Here is a 15,497-nt window from a genome sequence, read left to right as displayed (position 1 = left end):
GGATTGGGAATTATCTGGATTGGGATTGAGGGCAGAACCAGGATTGGGACTGACCAGTCTGGGATTGGGATGGAGAAAGGGCTGGGATTGGGATTGACCAGTCAGGAATGGGGGTGGGACTGACAGGGATTGGGATTAGGAATGATCTGGATTGGGATTGAGGGTGGGACCGGGATTGGGACTGACAGGGATTGGGATTTGGGGGGGGCGGTGCTGACAGGGATGGGGATTGGGATTTGGGCGGGTGCTAACAGGGATTGGGATTGGGAATGATCTGGATTGGGATTGAGGGTGGGACTAGGATTGGGATGGGGATTTGGGGGAGGTGCTGACAGGGATTGGGAATGATCTGGATCTGGATTGGGATTGGGAATGATCTGGATTGGGATTGAGTGTGGGACCGGGATTGGGATTTGGGGGGGTGCTGACAGGGATTGGGATTTGGGGGTGGTGCTGACAGGGATTGGGATTGGGATTTGGGGGTGGTGCTGACAGGGATTGGGATTGGGATTTGGGGGGGTGCTGACAGGGATTGGGATTTGGGGGGTGGTGCTGACAGGGATTGGGATTTGGGGGGTGGTGCTGACAGGGATTGGGATTTGGGGGGGTGCTGACAGGGATTGGGATTTGGGGGGGTGCTGACAGGGATTGGGATTTGGGGGGTGGTGCTGACAGGGATTGGGATTGGGATTTGGGGGGGTGCTGACAGGGATTGGGATTTGGGGGGTGGTGCTGACAGGGATTGGGATTGGGATTTGGGGGGGTGGTGCTAACAGGGATTGGGATTTGGGGGGTGGTGCTGACAGGGATTGGGATTTGGGGGGTGGTGCTGACAGGGATTGGGATTGGGAATGATGTGGATTGGGATTGAGGGCGGGACCGGGATTGGGATTGGGGGGGGGAGTGACTGATCCAGAATTGGGAGGGGCCGGGATTGGGCGGAAGATTCTGGAAGCTCCGCCCGGCGGGAGGAGCCGCTGCCGGGACCGGGACCGGGAGGAGCCGGGATTCGGGAGCCGGGATTCGGGAGCCGGGCCCCAGGCCGCGATGCAGGCGGCGGAGCAGGAGCTGCCCCCGGGCCTGGCGGACGGGGAGAGCCGGGAGCGGCCTTTCGGCATCCTCCGGCTGCAGGAGGAGCGGAGCCCGGGGCCCGAGCCCGGGACTGAGCCCCAGAGCCAGGCCGGCACCATCCTCACCCTGAGCCGGAGAGCCTCACACAACATCGGCACCGGCACCGGGAAAGGCCGCCCGGGGGAGAGAGACACACCGAGCGGTGAGGGGAGGGGGTGGGGGGGGTGAGGAGATGTGAGGGGGGGGGGGGGGGGGGTGAGGAGATGTGAGGGGGGGGGGGGTGAGGAGATGTGAGGGGGGGGGGTGAGGGGTGAGGGGGATGAGGGGGAGGGGGGGTTGAGGGGGAGGGGGGGTGGAGGGGGATGAGGGGGGGTGGGGGTGGAGGGGGATGAGGGGGGGTGGGGGTGGAGGGGGATGGGGGATGAGGGGGGGTGGGGGTGGAGGGGGATGGGGGATGTGGGGGGGTGGGGGTGGGGGGGGTGGAGGGGGATGGGGGATGTGGGGGGGTGGAGGGGGATGGGGGATGTGGGGGGGTGGAGGGGGATGGGGGATGTGGGGGGGTGGGGGTGGGGGGGGGTGGAGGGGGATGGGGGATGTGGGGGGGTGGAGGGGGATGGGGGATGTGGGGGGGTGGGGGTGGGGGGGGGTGGAGGGGGATGGGGGATGTGGGGGGGTGGAGGGGGATGGGGGATGTGGGGGGGTGGGGGGGGGTGGAGGGGGATGGGGGATGTGGGGGGGTGGGGGTGGGGGGGGGTGGAGGGGGATGGGGGATGTGGGGGGGTGGAGGGGGATGGGGGATGTGGGGGGGTGGGGGTGGGGGGGGGTGGAGGGGGATGGGGGATGTGGGGGGGTGGAGGGGGATGGGGGATGTGGGGGGGTGGGGGGGGTGGAGGGGGATGGGGGATGTGGGGGGGTGGGGGTGGGGGGGGGTGGAGGGGGATGGGGGATGTGGGGGGGTGGAGGGGGATGGGGGATGTGGGGGGGTGGGGGTGGGGGGGGGTGGAGGGGGATGGGGGATGTGGGGGGGTGGGGGTGGGGGGGGTGGAGGGGGATGGGGGATGTGGGGGGGTGGGGGTGGGGGGGGGTGGAGGGGGATGGGGGATGTGGGGGGGTGGGGGTGGGGGGGGTGGAGGGGGATGGGGGATGTGGGGGGGTGGGGGATGGGGGATGTGGGGGGGTGGGGGTGGAGGGGGGTGGGGGGGTGGGGGTGGAGGGGGGTGGGGGGGTGGGGGTGGGGGGGTGGAGGAGGATGAGGGGTAGGGGGATGAGGGGTGGGTAGGGGTAGGGGGATGAGGGGTGGGTAGGGGTAGGGGGATGAGGGGTGGGTAGGGGTAGGGGGATGAGGGGTGGGTGGGGGTGGAGGGGATGGGGTGGGCGGGGTGGGTGGGTCGGGGGAGGATGGGGCGGGTGGGGGCGTTGGGTGGGTGGGGGGCAGTGGAGGGGGAGCGGTGAGAGTGGTGGGGGATGAGGGGGGTGAGGGGGAAATGAGAGAGGATGATGAGGGGAGAGGTGATGGTGAGGGGTGGGGGGAATGAGGAGGCAGGGTAGGGGGTGATGAGAGGAGGGGTAGGGGGATGAGGGTGGTGGTGAGGTGGAGGAGTGGGAAGGAGAGGGTGGGGTTATGAGGGGAAGGGTGTTGGGGGTAGGGAGGGGTGGGGAGATGAGGGGGAGGGGTGGGGGGGACGAAGTGTAGGGTTGAGGGGTAAAGGAAGGGTGGGGGTGGACGAGGGGATGGTGGGGTGGGGTGGGTGGAGGGGTGTGGGATGAGGGGAGTGGGAGGTGGGGGTATGAGGTGAGGATGGAGAGGGTTAGGGAGGGATGTGGGGGAGGGATGGGGGAATCAGAGGGAGGGGTGGGTGGGGATGAGAGGGAGTGCGATGGGGAAGGAGGGGGTATGGGGGGGCAATAAAGGGGGGTATGAGGCTGAATGGGAGGGTATGAGGGGAGGAGGAGGGGTGATGGAGGGATGGGGAGAGGGGGGTGGGGGGAATGAAGTGTGGGGGAGGAGGGGGCTATGGAGGCAATGAAGGGGGCTGTGGGAGTGGGTGGGTGCAGGAGGAAATGAGGGGGTGGGGTGGTGGGGAGATGAGGGGGTGGGTATGGGGAGATGATGGGAGGAGAAGATGATGAGGGGGAGGTGATGGTGAGTTGTGGGGGAGATGATGAGGGGGCGGGGTGGCGGGGTTGGGGGGAGATGATGGGGGTGGGGTTGGGGGGAGATGATGAGGGGGTGGGGTGGCAGGGAGACGATGAGGGGGTGGGGTGGCAGGCTTGGGGGGAGATAATGGGGGCAGTGTTGCGAGGTTGGAGGGAGATGAGGGGGAGGTGTGGCGGGGTGATGTGGGGAGACGACGGGGAGACGACCGGGGGGGGGGGGGGGCGGGGAGATGGGGAGGGGGCGGGGAGATGATGAACATAGAACATTACAGCGCAGAACAGGCCCTTCGGCCCACGATGTTGCGCCGACCAATTAAGAGAAAAGCAATGACCCTCTAACCTAAACCAATCCCTTTCCATCCATAAACCTATCCACAGATCTCTTAAACGCCCCCAAACTAGGCGCATTTACAACCTCAGCAGGCAGGGCATTCCAATCCCTCACCACCCTCTGGGTAAAGAACCTACCCCTGACATCTGTCCTATAACTACCACCCCTTAATTTAAAGCTATGCCCCCTCGTGCTAGCTTTCTCCATCCGAGGAAAAAGGCTATCACTATCCACCCTATCTAAACCTCTAATCATCTTATATGTTTCAATAAGGTCCCCTCTTAGCCGCCTTCTTTCCAACGAAAACAACCCCAAATCCCTCAGTCTCTCCTCGTAGGACCTCCCCTCCATACCAGGCAACATCCTGGTAAACCTCCTCTGCACCCTTTCCAATGCCTCCACATCTTTCTTATAATGTGGCGACCAGAACTGTACGCAATACTCCAAGTGCGGCCGCACCAGAGTTTTGTACAGTTGCAACATGACGATGGGGGGGGGGGGCGGGGGGAACGGTGTGGCGACGAAGGGGGCGGAGTGGCGGGTGGGTCTGAGGGGCAGTGAAGGGGAAAGATGATGAGGGGGCGGTCAGGGGGCAATGGAGGGGGGAGTGAGGGGGCGGTCGGGGGGCAATGGAGGGGGGAATGAGGGGGCGGTCAGGGGGCAATGGAGGGGGGAATGAGGGGGCGGTTGGGGGGTGAGGGTGTGGGTGGGCGGGATGAGGGGGTGGGGGTGGGTGCTCTGAGGAGGAGTGGTGTCGGATGGGGAGGGAGAAAAGGGGGAGAATGGGTCTGAGAGGGATGGGGTTATGGGATGGGGAGGGCGATGATGGGTGTGAGGGAGGAGGGAAGATATGCGTGGGGGAAATGGTGGAGGGAGGAATGAGGGAGGAGGAGCAACAAGTGAAATGGAGATCGGTGTGAATCAGGGGAAGAGGAAGGAGGGGGTGGGGGGGATGAGAGGGGTATAACGGGAGGGGGTATTGAGGAGGAATGAGGCTGGGAGGCAGGATGAGTGGGCTATGGAGAATGATACAAAAGTTACAATTCTAAATTGGGGCACGATCAATTTTGATGGTATTAGACAGGAAATTTGATTGGGGGAGTTTATTGGCAGACAAAGGGACATCTGGTGGATTTCAAAATTGTGTTAACTACAGATCAGAATAAGCACATTCCTTTTGGAAGGGCAAGGCTGGTAGAAGTAGGGAACCCTGGAAGACTCGAATATTGAGTGCCTGGTCAAAAAGGAGGAGGAGGAGGCATATGACATACATAGGCAGCTAGGATCAAGTGGATTCCATGACGAGTGTAGAGGGTATCAGTGTAGAGCTGAGAGAAATCAGGAAGGCAAAAGAGGGAAAATGAGATTGGTTTGGCAGATAAGGCAAAGGAGAATCCAGACAGCTTCTACAAATATATAAAGGGCAAATGAGTAACTAAGGAGATGGTAGGGCCTCTTAAGGGTCAACAAGGTCATTTATGTGCAGATCCACAAGAAATGGGTGAGATCCGAAATGAATACTTCTCATCAGTATTTACTGTTGAGAAAAGCATGGATGTTAGGGAACTTGGGAAATAAATAGTGAAGTCTTGAGCAGTGTACATATTACAGAGGAGGTGGTGCTGGAAGTCTTAAAGTGGGACCTGATGAAGTACACCCCAGGATGTTGTTGGTGGCAAGGAAGGAAATTGCGGGTCCCCCTAGCAGAGATATTTGCATCATTGATAGTCTCAGGTGAGGTGCCTGAAGATTTGAGGGTGGCAAATGTGCCTTTGTTTAAGAAGGGAACTACAGATCAGTGACCCTAACAACTGTAGTGGGTAAGCTGTTAGAAGGTATTCTGAGAGACAGGATCTACAGGCATTTAGAGATGCAAGGACTGATTAGGGACAGTCAGCATGGCTTTGTGAGTGGAAAATCATGTCTCACAAATTTGATTGAGTTTTTTGAAGGACATAGATGAGGGCAGTGCAGTTGACATAGTCCACTTGGACTTTAGCGAGGCGTTTGACAAGGTCCTGCATGGTAGGTTGTTGTATAAGGTTAATTCTCATGGGATTCAGGCTGAGGTATGGATATAAAATTGGCTGGATGACAGAAGTCAGAGGATGGTTGTAGAGGGTTGTTTTTCAAACTGGAGACCTGTGACCAGCGGTGTGCTTTAGGAATCAGTACTGGGTCCACTGTTATTTGTCATTTACATTAAGGATTTGGATGAGAATATAGGAGGCATGGTTAGTAAGTTTGCAGATGACACCAAGATTGGTAGCATAGTGGACAGTGAAGAAGGCTATCTAGGATTGCAACGGGATCTTGATCAATTGGGCCAGTGAGCTGATGAATAGATAAATGCTAGGATGCATTTTAGTGGAAAGAGTGCAAAAAAGATTTACTAGGATGATACGGGGACTTGATGGTTTGAGTTATAAGGAGAGATTGAATAGACTGGGACTTTTTCCCTCTGGAGCGTAGGAGGCTTAGGGGTGATCTTACAGAGGTCTATAAAATAATGAGGGGTGTAGATAAGGTAAATAGTCCACATCATTTCCCAATGGTAGGGGAGTCTGTAACTAAAGGGCGTAGGTTTAAGGTGAGAGGAGAGAGATACAGAAGTATTCAGAGGGCCAATTTTTTCACGGAGTACCTGGAACAAGCTGCCAGAGGTAGCAGTAGAGGCAGGTACAATTTTTTCTTTTAAAAAGCATTTAGACAGTTACGTAGGTAAGATGGGATTAGAGGGATATGGGCCAAATGCAGGCAATTGAGACTAGCTGAATGGTAAAAACTGGGCAGCATGGACTAGTTGGGCAGAAGGGCCTATTCCATGCTGTAAACCTTTGACTCTGAGTAGTGGGAATGAGTAGGAGAGGGCATGAGGGGACAGGGAGAGGGAGGAGGCCATGAGGAGGAATGAGTTGGGGGAGGAAGTGTGATATGGGGGAGGGGGTAATGATGGGTGAATAGGGGTTGTGGAAGAGGGGTGTATGGAGAAGGGTGGAAATGGGGGAGGGGTTTATGTGGAGGGGGCTATGAGCGAGGAATGGGGATGGGTAGAAGAGAATGAGGGGGAAGGGAGGGAAGAGGAGAGAATAGGTGGGAGCGGAGAATGGAGGGCAGTGGGAATGAGTGGGATATGGGCACAGGCAGGAGGAGGGATATGAGGGTGAAGAGGGGCAATGAAGGGAGGGGGGAATGAGAGGTTTGGCAGCAGTGAGGGAAAGGGGAGAGGGAGGGAGCATGAGGTGGAATGAGTGGGGTAGGAGGGGTGGTATTGGGGAAAGAGAGTGGAGAGGAGGGGGGATGAGGGGAGAAAAGGGAGGAATGGAGGACAGGGGAATGAGGAGGACACCGTTTATTGCAGGGTGCACACTCACTCGCACACAAACTGAGGGACAATTTAGCATGGCCGTTTGACCCTGCACATCTTTGGACTGTGGGAGGAAAGCGGAGCACCTGAAGGAAACTCGCCCCCTTTGCAATGTTTAAACATTTAGATGTGCATTTGAAATGCCGCAGCATACAAGGCTATGGACCAACTGCTGGACAATGGGATCAGAATTGATAGGTACCTGATGGCCAGTGCAACACGATGGGCCGAGCGGCCTATATCTGTGCTATAAAACTGCAACTCCGAGGGGGAGGAAGGAGGAGGAGGATAGAGTGGAGAGTTGAGGGTGCGGGGAGATGGAATGAGGGAGGGGGTGGAATTATCCAGAGGTATTTCTGGGGGTGGGGGAGTCTCCCCTGAACCAACCTGGTTTAATGTCACTCTCTCTCTCACCTTGCCAAGGCCCGAGGGATCCAGTGGCCATTGAAAGGACAAATCTACTGAACATGGCGAATCTCAGCATCAAAGGACTGATTGAATCAGCTCTGAGCTTTGGGAGGACTCTGGATTCTGACTATGCCCCATTACAGCAATTCTTCATTGTCCTGGAACATTGTCTGAAACATGGACTGAAAGGTAAACTCGCCAAGCTGAAAATTCAACCCATGGTCAGATTGTATAGCAGCAGCAATAGGAAAAAACTGCCTGCCGCCGTTCTGGGGCCCACCCCTGCCGCAGAGTGCTGCCGTCCCAGGACCCACCCCTCCCTGGGGCCTGCCACTGCTCCCACCTCAAGCGCCCAACTTGTCAAGTCCCTTCAGGATGTTATGTTTGAAAAAGGTCAACTCCTACTCTTCTAAATTCCAATGAACACAGGACTATAGAACCTTTCATCGTAAGATAACTTCCTCATCCTTCTCAGGAATGAGTCAAACTACTTCTCGTGCAATTATATCCTTTCTTAAGTAAGGAGACTAGAGACTATACATGGTATTCCAGATCTGGTCTCAGGGCTTGTTCCATTGTAGCAACATTTCCTGCTTTTATACTCCATTCCCTTGCAATAAACACCAACATCTCATTTGCCTTCCTAATCCCTTGCTGTACCTGCTAACTAACTTTTCCTGATTCTTGAAACAAGTTACCTTGATCTGTACGAGTTCTGTAATCTCTCTAATTGAATAATTTGCTGCTTTTCTATCATTCCTGGCAAAGTGGATAAGTTCCCATTTTCCCACACTTCCATCTGCCAAATTTTTGTCCGCTCACTTAAATGTCCTCTTCACAATTTGCTTTCTTAGCTAGCTAGTGTTATCACCAAATTTAGCAACCGTACGTTTGGTCCCTTTTTACAGTTATTGATATAAATTGTCAATAGTTGAGGCCCCAGCACTGATCCTTGTGGCACTCCACTCATTACAGTCAGCCAGAAAGTGACCCATTTATCCTAAATCTCTGCTTGCTGTTAGCTAACCAATCCCCTCTCTGTATTAAGATATTACCCCCCTGAAGTACAGGTACACAAATCTAAGTGTTGATGCAGGTTAATAAGGCCATTTGAGAAAACCCATAGCACACTCTCCTCCCTTTGAAATTTAATTGGGATTTTTTTGATGAAGGAACTCAAATATCAATGCTCAAGGTATCTGACTTTTTACACTGGCCACCTTGTTTGTCTTTTCCAAGGACCCCAAAGGGTATGTATGGTGGTAATTTCTGTTCAATTCTGCTTGTGCTGTTGCCCTTTTTATACCCAAGAATGGGCACCTTTGGTTGCACTACTATGGGGTGGGGTCTTTCAGCGATGGAAGGGGGTAATAAGATCTTTTGGGACAGCTAAGAAAGTGGGAGAGCGGGTTGTGTCCATTCTGTAGCCACAGACAGACATGCCAGCTCCTATTTTTTCCTAGTGTCCTTTACAGTAGCACCAGGCCTGAGGGTATTTGTCACACCTCGGGGCCTGTGAGGAGCCTTCTGGTAATGCTGTTGGTATCCTGACCTTTTCCCCCTCTCCTCCTGCAGTGAAGAAGTCATTCCTTGGTCACAACAAGTCGCTGTGGGGCCCCCTGGAGCTTGTGGAGAAACTTTGTCCAGAGGCGAGCGAGATTGCAGCCAGTGTTCGAGACATGCCGGGGTTAAAGTAAGGATTTGGATTTCTTGGGCGAGGTTGCAATATTATCAGAATCATAATCAGGGAGATCCTGCCTCAGGCCCTGATCCCAATGGCAGAAAGAACAGTGGGGAGTTGAGATTTTCTTTTGTGTATGGTGGGGTCTGAAAGGGTGGTAAAGGCAGAAACCCTCACCTTGGATATGCACTTGTGCCGTAATTCACAGGGCTATAGACCAGGAACTGGGAAAAAGGATTAGATTGAATGTTTTTTGGTTGGCAAAGACACATAATGGACATTGCTAGTCCAGGAGACAAAGGTTAGTCAGTGAGCACCAGTATGAAAGGTAAATGGGACTTGGCACAGGTTAGAAGTTCTGCATCAGTTGAAATTGATGGAGGGTGGAAGTATGGAGGCCAATCGAGAGAGCAATGGAACAGTCAAGTCTAGAGTTACTGAGGCCTAGGTGAGGATTTCAGAAGTCGCTGAGTTGAGGCAGGGCGGATTTGGATGATATTATGGAACTTGAAATAGGTGGGTTCATGTATGATCAGTAATGCATGGTCCCAAGCTCATCTCGGGGTCAAATACAATTCCATAGTTGTGTAGGTGTAGTGGATTAGCTATGGTAAATTGCCCCTTAATGTCTTAAGATGTCTAGTTAGGTGGATTACCTGGGGTAAAATGTGTGGGATAGGGTGGAGGCTTGGCCTGGGTAAGATGCAGAGTTGGTGCAGAATCAGTGGCCAAATTGCTTCCTTCTGCAATGTCGGGATTTTATGATTCCGTCTTGGAGAGAGGGGATGGATATGGGAGCTTGAGAATGAGATTTATGGTGGGAAACAAAGTCTCACTTCAATATTCCCAATAATTAATTGGAGGAAGTGTCTGATCATCCAAGACTGCATTTTGCTCAAGAGGAGAAGGAATGGAGAGGTAGTGGTGAGGTAGAGCTGAGTGTTACAGGATGGAGAGATAGTGGTGAGGTGGAGCTGTGTGTTATAGGATGGAGAGATAGTGGTGAGGTGGAGCTGAGTGTTATAGGATGGAGAGATAGTGGTGAGGTGGAGCTGAGTGTTATAGGATGGAGAGATAGTGGTGAGGTGGAGCTGAGTGTTATAGGATGGAGAGATAGTGGTGAGGTGGAGCTGAGTGTTATAGGATGGAGAGATAGTGGTGAGGTAGAGCTGAGTGTTATAGGATGGAGAGATAGTGGTGAGGTGGAGCTGAGTGTTACAGGATGGAGAGATAGTGGTGAGGTGGAGCTGAGTGTTATAGGATGGAGAGATAGTGGTGAGGTGGAGCTGTGTGTTATAGGATGGAGAGATAGTGGTGAGGTAGAGCTGAGTGTCATAGGATGGAGAGATAGTGGTGAGGTGGAACTATTATCAGATGGAGAGGTAGTGGTGCGGTGGAACTGTGTTATAGGATGGAGAGATAGTGGTGAGGTAGAGCTGAGTGTTATAGGATGGAGAGATAGTGGTGAGGTGGAGCTGAGTGTTACAGGATGGAGAGATAGTGGTGAGGTGGAGCTGAGTGTTATAGGATGGAGAGATAGTGGTGAGGTGGAGCTGTGTGTTATAGGATGGAGAGATAGTGGTGAGGTGGAGCTGAGTGTTATAGGATGGACGGATAGTGGTGAGGTGGAGCTGAGTGTTATAGGATGGAGAGATAGTGGTGAGGTGGAGCTGTGTGTTATAGGATGGAGAGATAGTGGTGAGGTAGAGCTGAGTGTTATAGGATGGAGAGATAGTGGTGAGGTGGAGCTGAGTGTTATAGGATGGAGAGATAGTGGTGAGGTGGAGCTGAGTGTTATAGGATGGAGAGATAGTGGTGAGGTGGAGCTGAGTGTTATAGGATGGAGAGATAGTGGTGAGGTGGAGCTGAGTGTTATAGGATGGAGAGATAGTGGTGAGGTGGAGCTGTGTGTTATAGGATGGAGAGATAGTGGTGAGGTGGAGCTGTGTGTTATAGGATGGAGAGATAGTGGTGAGGTGGAACTGAGTGTTATAGGATGGAGAGATAGTGGTGAGGTGGAGCTGAGTGTTATAGGATGGAGAGATAGTGGTGAGATGGAGCTGAGTGTTATAGGATGGAGAGATAGTGGTGAGGTAGAGCTGAGTGTTATAGGATGGAGAGATAGTGGTGAGGTGGAGCTGAGTGTTATAGGATGGAGAGATAGTGGTGAGGTGGAACTGAGTGTTATAGGATGGAGAGATAGTGGTGAGGTGGAGCTGAGTGTTATAGGATGGAGAGATAGTGGTGAGGTGGAGCTGCGTGTTACAGGATGGAGAGATAGTGGTGAGGTGGAGCTGTGTGTTATAGGATGGAGAGATAGTGGTGAGGTGGAACTATTATCAGATGGAGAGGTAGTGGTGCGGTGGAACTGTGTTATAGGATGGAGAGATAGTGGTGAGGTGGAGCTGAGTGTTATAGGATGGAGAGATAGTGGTGAGGTGGAGCTGCGTGTTACAGGATGGAGAGATAGTGGTGAGGTGGAACTGAGTGTTATAGGATGGAGAGATAGTGGTGAGGTAGAGCTGTGTGTTATAGGATGGAGAGATAGTGGTGAGATGGAGCTGAGTGTTATAGGATGGAGAGATAGTGGTGAGGTGGAGCTGTGTGTTATAGGATGGAGAGATAGTGGTGAGGTGGAACTATTATCAGATGGAGAGGTAGTGGTGCGGTGGAACTGTGTTATAGGATGGAGAGATAGTGGTGAGGTGGAACTGAGTGTTATAGGATGGAGAGATAGTGGTGAGGTAGAGCTGAGTGTTACAGGATAGAGAGATAGTGGTGAGGTGGAGCTGAGTGTTACAGGATGGACGGATAGTGGTGAGGTAGAGCTGTGTGTTATAGGATGGAGAGATAGTGGTGAGATGGAGCTGAGTGTTACAGGATGGAGAGATAGTGGTGAGGTGGAGCTGAGTGTTACAGGATGGAGAGATAGTGGTGAGGTGGAGCTGTGTGTTATAGGATGGAGAGATAGTGGTGAGGTGGAGCTGAGTGTTACAGGATGGACGGATAGTGGTGAGGTAGAGCTGAGTGTTATAGGATGGAGAGATAGTGGTGAGGTGGAGCTGAGTGTTATAGGATGGAGAGATAGTGGTGAGGTGGAACTATTATCAGATGGAGAGGTAGTGGTGCGGTGGAACTGTGTTATAGGATGCAGTAAGAAGTCTCTCAACACCAGGTTAAAATCCAACAAGTTTATTTGATAGTAAACACCACAAGCTTTCGGAATGCTCTTCCTTCACCAGCCGAGTAGAAAGTTCTGATCACAGACAGGGCATATAAAGGCACACACAGTTTACAGAATACTGATTAGAATGCACGTCTTTACAGCTAATCTGCTATTCAAGTCTTAAAGGTGCAGACACTCAACCAGGATCTTGGGCTCATGTCACACTATCTGTAACCCCCATGACTTGCCTGAACTTGCAACATCTCACTAACTGTCCTGTCTGGAGACAATACACATCTCTAGTCCATGCTTAATGCTATCTCCACTCTCACCGTCTGCACCTTTAAGACTTGATTAGCTGTAAAGACTCGCATTCTAATCAGTATTCTGTAACCTGTGTGTGCCTTTATATGCCCTGTTTGTGATCAGAACTTTCTACTCACCTGACGAAGGAACAGCGTTTCCGAAAGCTTGTGGGTTTACTATCAAATAAACCGGTTGGACTTTAACCTGGTGTTGTGAGACTTCTTACTGTGTTTACCCCAGTCCTTATTTTGAAGCTATGATTCCTGAGATGGAAGCAGATGAGTGGGCTAGACAAACACAGCTGATTAGAGACGTGTGCCTCAGCAGAATGGAGGGGCAGGGAATGGCTCAATGGACTGACAATGTTGGATCATTGAAGAAATGGCGTTAAAGGGAAGAAACTTTGTTTTTGTGGGAATATTGAATTACAATAAGCTGAATCCAGGTCAGGAGCGCTAAAGGCAATTTTACCTGTTTGGGAATAGTTCCGCAGATCGTGCAGCAAGAAACAGTTAGAATCCCTACAGTGCAGAAAGAGGCCATTCGGCCCATCAAGTCTGCATTGCTCTCTGAAAGAACATTCTGCCCAGGCCCTCCCATCTCCCTGTCCCCACACCAGTCTCGTTTGTATGGCTGATCCACCTAACCATTTTTTTGGAGTGGGAGGAATCTGGAGCACTTGGAGCAAACGCCACACAGTCACCCAAAGCTGGAATCGATCCCAGGCCTCTGGCTGAGTGGCGGCAGTGCTACCCTTCTGCACTGTCGCCATCAAATACTCCCAGGGAGGGTACCACAAGGGGTTAGATACAGGGTAAAGCTCTCACTACACTGTCGCCAACAAACAGTCCCAGGAAATGTACAGTGTGGGGTTAGATACAGAGTAAAGTTCCCTCTATGTTATTCCCACATCAAATGCTGCGAGGTTAAAAGTAAAGCACCCACTATCTGCACTGAATCATTAAATCCACCCAGGTGAGTTGAAAGGCATGTCTTTATTCCACAAATGCCCCTTTATTTCTTGGAGAAGAATTACGATAAAGAGCTAATGTAGCTAACACTTGTGACTTCTTTTCCTATACAGGACCCCTCTAGGCCGAGCCCGTGCCTGGTTACGGCTTGCCATGATGCAGAAGAAGCTGGCGGATTATCTAAGATGCATGATTCTCAGGAGGGACCTGTTCAGGTGCTTCTCTTTCCCTTGTTTGTCTTGTCTCAAGTGATGAGAGAACTGTAAGGATTTCTGTCTATGTGGACTGCCTCCCTCCACAGACACACACACACCATCGGCACCACCACCAGCTGCCTGCCCCTTGTCCCCCTGTTTGAGGGAGTTGATCTGCGTGTGGAGTGGTTGAGCTTTACTCATCTCTATTCATTATGTAGATACAGACTATATACTTCACTGGATTTATCATTGTCTGACACAGGAGAATTTTTTTTTATCTGTAACTGTGATGAGTGAAGCTTGGATTTCCTTGTCTAATCCTACTGGCCACTCATCCTACTGGCCCCATTGAGAGTCATTTTCAGATCAGTGTTTGCATTCTCTGCTGACTGGGTGGGCCCAGCTTCCAGTTCTACACGGTGCAGAGATAACCGACCCCTGTGGTAGGCAGGGGTGAGATGGAGCCGCAATCTTGGACAGATTGAGAATGTGGTTGTTCTGGGTGAGAAAAAGGAAGGGCTGAGTGGTGGTGGTGGTATCTGTGGTGGAGAGTCTGCAGGGTTGTATTGCCTAGTCTTGCAGGCAGAGAATAGCACTGAGGGAAGTAGCAGAGAACTGACAGCAAGCAAACTCCAGCAAGGCACTGCATTCGAGAGAGAGAGAGAACAGTTAGAACAAAGAAAATTACAGCACAGGAACAGGTCCTTCAGCCCTCCAAGCCTGGACCAACCATGCTGCCCGACTGAGCTAAAACCCCCTAACCTTCCTAGTAAATCTCCACCAAGTCTCCAACCGATCTATATCCTCTGAAGGTTGTCATCGCTATCTGCAAATCCACCAATCGTTACGTCATCCGCAAATTTACTAATCAATCCAGTTACATTTTCCTCCAAATCATTTATATACATTACAAACAGCAATGGTCTCAGCCCTGATCCCTGAGCAATGCCACTTGTCACAGCCCTCCATTCAGAAACACACCCTTCCACTGCTACCCTCTGTCTTCTGTGACCGAGCCAGTTCTGTATCTGCTTTGCCAGCTCACCTCTAATCCCCTGGGACTTCACCTTCTGCACCAGTCTGCCATTAGGGACCTTGTCAAAGGCCTTACTGAAGTCCGTGTAGACAATGTCCACTGTCCTACCCTCTTTGTCACTTCCTTGAAAAACTCAAGCCAATTAGTAAGACACGACCTCCCCTTCCCAAGACCATGTTGCCTCTTGCTAACATGTCCAGTTACTTCTAAGTGGGAGTAAATCCTGTCTCGAAGAATCCTCTCCAGTAATTTCCCTACCACTGATGTAAGGCTCACCGGCCTGTAACTACCTGGATTATTCTTGTTACCCTTCTTAAACAAAGGAACAACATTGACTGTTCTCTAAACCTCTGGGACCTCCCCTGTAGCCAGTGAGGATACAAAGATTTTCTCAAGACACCAGCAATTTCCTCCCTTGCCCCTCTCAGTATTCCAGGGTATATCCCATCAGGCCTTGAGGACTTGTCTACCTTAATGTTCCTCAAGAACCCCAATATGTCCTCCTTTTTGATCTCAACATGACTCAAACTATCTACACACCCTTTCACAGACTCATTATCCACCAAGTCCTTCTCTTTGGTGAATATTGACACAAAGTTCTCATTTAATACCTCGCCCATTTCCTCTGGCTCCACATGTAGATTCCCTCCCCTGTCCTTGAATGGGCCAAACCTCTCCCTGGCTACCCTCTTGCTCTTTATATAGGTATAAAAGCCTTGGAATTTTCCTTCATCCTGCCGGCCCTCCTTACTTCTTGCTGAAGTTTTTTTACTTTCCTTGTATTCTACACTTGCTTCATCTGTTCC

General features: G+C 52.2%; 1 protein-coding gene across 3 annotated transcripts in view; it reads left to right on the top strand.

The window, feature by feature from the left end:
- Positions 1 to 998: 998 nt before the first annotated feature.
- Positions 999 to 15,497, top strand: part of rufy2 (RUN and FYVE domain containing 2) — a 61,324-nt gene continuing 46,825 nt past the window's right edge. For all 3 annotated transcript variants that reach the window (XM_080205387.1, XM_080205386.1, XM_080205389.1), the window contains exons 1-4: positions 999 to 1,273; positions 7,350 to 7,523; positions 8,910 to 9,027; positions 13,572 to 13,673. In XM_080205387.1, coding sequence (XP_080061513.1) covers positions 1,048 to 1,273; positions 7,350 to 7,523; positions 8,910 to 9,027; positions 13,572 to 13,673 — 620 coding nt within the window. In that variant the 5' untranslated portion in view covers positions 999 to 1,047. The remainder of the gene's footprint in view (positions 1,274 to 7,349; positions 7,524 to 8,909; positions 9,028 to 13,571; positions 13,674 to 15,497) is intronic.

The sequence above is a fragment of the Carcharhinus amblyrhynchos genome, chromosome 17, assembly GCF_965287045.1.
Source record: "Carcharhinus amblyrhynchos chromosome 17, sCarAmb.v2.hapA, whole genome shotgun sequence".
Classification (NCBI taxonomy): Eukaryota; Metazoa; Chordata; class Chondrichthyes; order Carcharhiniformes; family Carcharhinidae; genus Carcharhinus; species Carcharhinus amblyrhynchos.
The sequence above is the reverse complement of the archived record's forward strand: the minus strand, read 5'-3'. Positions and strand labels throughout refer to the sequence as shown.